Genomic DNA, 4,413 nt, shown 5'->3' with positions numbered 1-4,413 from the left:
AGGCTGGAAAGAAGTATAACGAAAAGTGGCAAGTCTAGACCCAGAAACACTGAAATACTTGGTAAGCATACAACGCACAAAGGGTTTCGTCTTCCCTTCTCTCTATAGGGTAACTGACTCGTTTCCCTCCTCTAACTGGAACATTTTCCTTTGGATGCTTGCCTAGGTCCCCCCACTACGGGGAGTTAATTGGCAGCAGGTGGGTGGGAAAGAAAGAGAGTTGTTCCCACACACTCATACACAGCTGGCTCCAAACCAGTTCCCTCCCCCCGCCCCCAAGTCCCCACCTCAGAATCCCTGCTCTCTGTCTATCTGGGGAAGAGGAAGATGGGGAAGAAGGCTACAAGGAGGTTCCAGGGACAGCTCCTGGATGCCCACAGTTCCATCTCTGCCTTCCCACTGCCCCCAGGAAAGGTCCAGAAAGAGACCAGCCAGGACAGTGAAGGGTAGAATTTGAACCAATCCTTGGAGTTGTTTCCTCCCTAACACCCTGAAGGATGCCTTCCCTCTCCACACCCTCCACCGCGCGGAAAAAAGAGTGCTGTGATCCTGAATCCTGGACAGGCCAGCTGCTCCTTCCTCCGGGCCCTGAGAGCCACGCTGTACTCTTGGCCTCCACATCAACCTGTCCCATCTCTCCTTTAACTGAAGCGGGAGGGCTGCAGTGTGGTAGCTAAAGGAGACTGCCCCCTAACCCTCCCCTCCTCTCTCCTCCTGGCAAAGCAGGATGAAGGGGATCCACACGGCAGAGAAACCAGAAGCTGGGCAAGTTTAGGGGATCCAATACCTGGCATGTATTAAATGTTCCAAAAAAAGTGTCAAATGAATGAATAAAAGTAGGAGAAACTCTGAAAGACAACCTGGAGACGGTGTCAGCTTGTTTTTCCACTTCTATCCTCAGATACCAAAGGCAAGGCTCAGTCAGGCCCCGAGCCCCTTCGCTGATTCTTTTTTGTGACCCATAACCAGGGCACGTGATGGGACAAATGTGGTCGATAGGGGGGCATTAAGTGGCCACTTTACTCTTAGCAGGACAATTGTTTGCTAATTGCCCAGTCTCTCATCTCTGCCAGCCACTTGATCCTCATTTCCCATAAACTGACCCCCCTTTCTTTCCTCCATTTCCACCATCTTTTCTTGATTAAAAAATTGGTAAGAGGGAGAAATACCTGGGTTTTAAGTTCTCTTAGTTGGTGATACCTCAGTTTCCTCTGCTTTCCAGAGTCTTTCCAGAACTCCCCAATAAGTGGGGCTGTGTCTGCAGAGTCAAGGGGTGTCTGCTGGACACCTCATCACTTGCTGACATCACCCAGAGCCCAGGAGGTCAAGATGAGATGGGGAGAGGAATTACTGAGGCCCAGGCCACTGAGCTAGTTCCAGGACAGGCTGGCAGAGGGCTTGTCCCCTGTTCCCCCAAACTGTTTGGGGCTTCTTGGCAGGGCCAGTGGAGAATGCTGTGTGGGGTCTTGGCTTCCAGGCTTTTGGGGAAGCTATTCAGAAAGCAATCTGGATCCCCTGGCTTCTAGGGGTGGGACCCTTGAGAAATCTTGGGGTGCTTCCTAGCAACAGTCTGGGAGGGAGAGAAGGAAAGGGAAGGAAGAGAGGGAGGGGCCTGGGCATGGCTGTTCCAATGGGATCCCAGAGAACAGGCTGTTCTTGCTGCCTCCTTGGCAACGAAAATCTAAGAGGGAGGGGGCCGTCAGATGTATCCCCTTGCGGGGTCTCTATCCATCCTCACTCACGCCCCACCATTCTGTTCTCCCCTTGGACTCAGCACTGAAGCAGGGGTGGTGGGGATGGGAGAAGCAGCCCGGGAGAGGTCTCATGGCAAGGAGGGAACATGAGTTGGGGATGAAATGACTATGAGGCGAGCTATAAGCTTCAAGAAATGGGGGTAGGCAGGGTGAGTGCAGTGGGAAGGGGAGTGATGCAACACAGGGCCAGGGGCTATAGGCACAGACTTGGGCTGGATCCTGGCATCTGGAAAGATGCCTGCTTTGGAGGCAGTATGCCCTTCACTTTGCCCTTGCCCAGGTCTGTTACCAGCCCACATCTGGAGCCAAGGAAAGGGAGAGAGGTGAGGAGAAGATAAGAATGGTGAACTTTCATCTTTGAGTTCAAGGTGCTTACTCAGGCCCTAGGGAAAAAAGATGGATCAGGAGGCACTTCATTTTCTAGGGCTCTGGGTCTAGGATTTCAAAAAGTCTCCCTCATCCAATAATTTTAGGGCCTTTCATCAAAAAGATGTGGTGGGGAAGCCAGAATGGAGGGGAGACAAAAACCATAGCACTTTCACCTTCTCGCTCTGGACTCCATCACCCTGCCCTACCTAATCCAGATTGCTGCTAGACCTCTCCACTGCCTCCTGGTTCTGGCTGATGGATGCAGAGGATACATGCTCCTCATCTCATAAATGTATCTTATGCACTGAGATGTCCTCCTAACTCCTTGGGCAGCCCAGTCCCAAGGGACTATCTCCATACATGGTACAGCCTGCACCCTAAGCACTGCACACCGCAGCCCTGTCCCGTGCCCCCACCCGCCAATCAGCCAAACCCGATCACTGAGGAGGTGGCATTGATTGGCAGACAGCCACCATCACTGCACCTCCCCCTGCATGCTGCCCTGACCCTGCGCGATCAGCTTCCTGCCCCATATTGCAGCTGTTGCATGTCCACTGTGAGCCCAGGCTGAACCCACAGGTTCATTTACTGCATGCTGACACTGCATGCTGCAGCCCCAATTCCCCACTGCAGGCTCCCTTCCCCCACTGCAAACCCCTCATCACCACCACTCCACTCTGCATCTCATGCGTTTCATCCCACCTCCAACTGACTTTCTCATCCCCTTGATTCCAGGGGGTCCCAAGAGAGTCACCCTCCCCTCCCCCATGTATTGCAAACCCCAATACCCCCTAAAAGAAGTGGCTCCAACAGAGCTGAGGATGCAGGTGGCCGAGACTAAGAAGAGCAAGGGCAGCCCAATTCAGATAGGCTGTTGGTCAGAACCCCACATTTGACAAGTGATTCAGTACAAACTGGGCGACTGGTAGAACAGCTCCCCTTAACACACACACACACACACACACACACACACACACACACACACACACACACACACCCCTCTCCAAGAGCAGACCATAGAGACAGGGCCCCGCCCTGGGAGCTGTGGGAAGGCTATGGCCCCCGCTGGTAAAAACTGAGCTAATGGGCTTCCCTGGTGGCGCAGTGGTTGAGAGTCCGCCTGCCGATGCAGGGGACACGGGTTCGTGCCCCGGTCCGGGAAGATCCCACATGCCGCAGAGCGGCTGGGCCCGTGAGCCATGGCCGCTGAGCCTGCGCGTCCGGAGCCTGTGCTCCGCAACGGGAGAGGCCACAACAGTGAGAGGCCCGCGTACCGAGAGGAAAAAAAAAAAAAAAACTGAGCTAATGACAGCAGGTGAACTGGAGGGGTCAGGGGGGTGCTGGGGTAATTAGGGCTCTTCCTGGCGCTGGGAGATCCTGAGATGAAACGATATGGTGTCACTGGGTTGGTTTTATGTCCATGAATGCAGGTGTGTGTGTGTGTGTGTGTGTGTGTGTGTGTGTGTGTGTGAGGGGTGGGGCTGGCATGATGGAGACCTCTCCTTTGGGGAAGGGGATCCATTTTTACACAGCCCACCCTCCTCCTTAGACTGGCCCTGTACATTTGGATTGTGGGGGCAAACATGGCCTGTACATTTGGATTGTGGGGGGCAAACATGGGAGGAAAAACCACCTCTGTGAAGCTGAGAGTTGATGGGGTAGGGCAAGCCTTACCCCCTCCCCAGCTCAGCAAGAGGACCAGATTGTTGAGGAAATGACTGGTGACAGTGAATAGAAAAAGCCTATACTGGAGGAGGGTGACATTTGAAAGAGGAGGCAGTGGATCAGGTAATGATGTTAGAAATGAGCCTGCAAGGGAGGTAATGGGGAAGCATACCTCCAAAAGGATTAAAAACACAGGATGATTGAAGTTAAAAGGACCTCAGGGGTAACCGCGCACAATCCTCCAATTTTAAGGTTGAGGAAGCTCTGCCACCTAGAGCGGTGGTGATTTGTTCAAGGTCACACAGTGAGTTACTGGCAGAGAAGGGACCCGAACTCAAAACAAACTCTAAACCTCCTGGGGTCTGGTATTTAGACTCCCCCCCCCCCCGACTTCTAAGGTGCAGGCGGCTCGCCGATAAGCCCTTCTCCATCCCCGTGGTGCATCTCCCCCAACCCTGCAATTCTTCCAGCAAGGGAAGGCTATTTTCTAAATGACATCTCTTCCAAAATATGTCACCAAGTACCACTCCCGCCGGAGACGCCTGGAGTGGGGCGGGCAAGTGCGGGCGGGGCGGGGGCAGAGGGGGCCGAGGGGCGGCTGGCCGGGGTCCCGGGGCGCGGCGGG

At 54.1% G+C, this 4,413-nt stretch overlaps 1 protein-coding gene across 1 annotated transcript in view; it reads left to right on the top strand.

Annotated features, from left to right (window-relative positions):
• The first annotated feature begins 3,917 nt into the window (after positions 1–3,917).
• LOC114487576 (protein enabled-like) overlaps positions 3,918–4,413 on the top strand; it is a 13,156-nt gene continuing 12,660 nt past the window's right edge. The window contains exon 1 of the mRNA XM_028498110.1: positions 3,918–3,943. Within this exon, the coding sequence (XP_028353911.1) occupies positions 3,918–3,943 (26 nt within the window). The remainder of the gene's footprint in view (positions 3,944–4,413) is intronic.

Source organism: Physeter macrocephalus, chromosome 14, assembly GCF_002837175.3.
Source record: "Physeter macrocephalus isolate SW-GA chromosome 14, ASM283717v5, whole genome shotgun sequence".
Taxonomy (NCBI): Eukaryota; Metazoa; Chordata; class Mammalia; order Artiodactyla; family Physeteridae; genus Physeter; species Physeter macrocephalus.
This window is presented reverse-complemented; position numbering and strand designations above follow the sequence as displayed.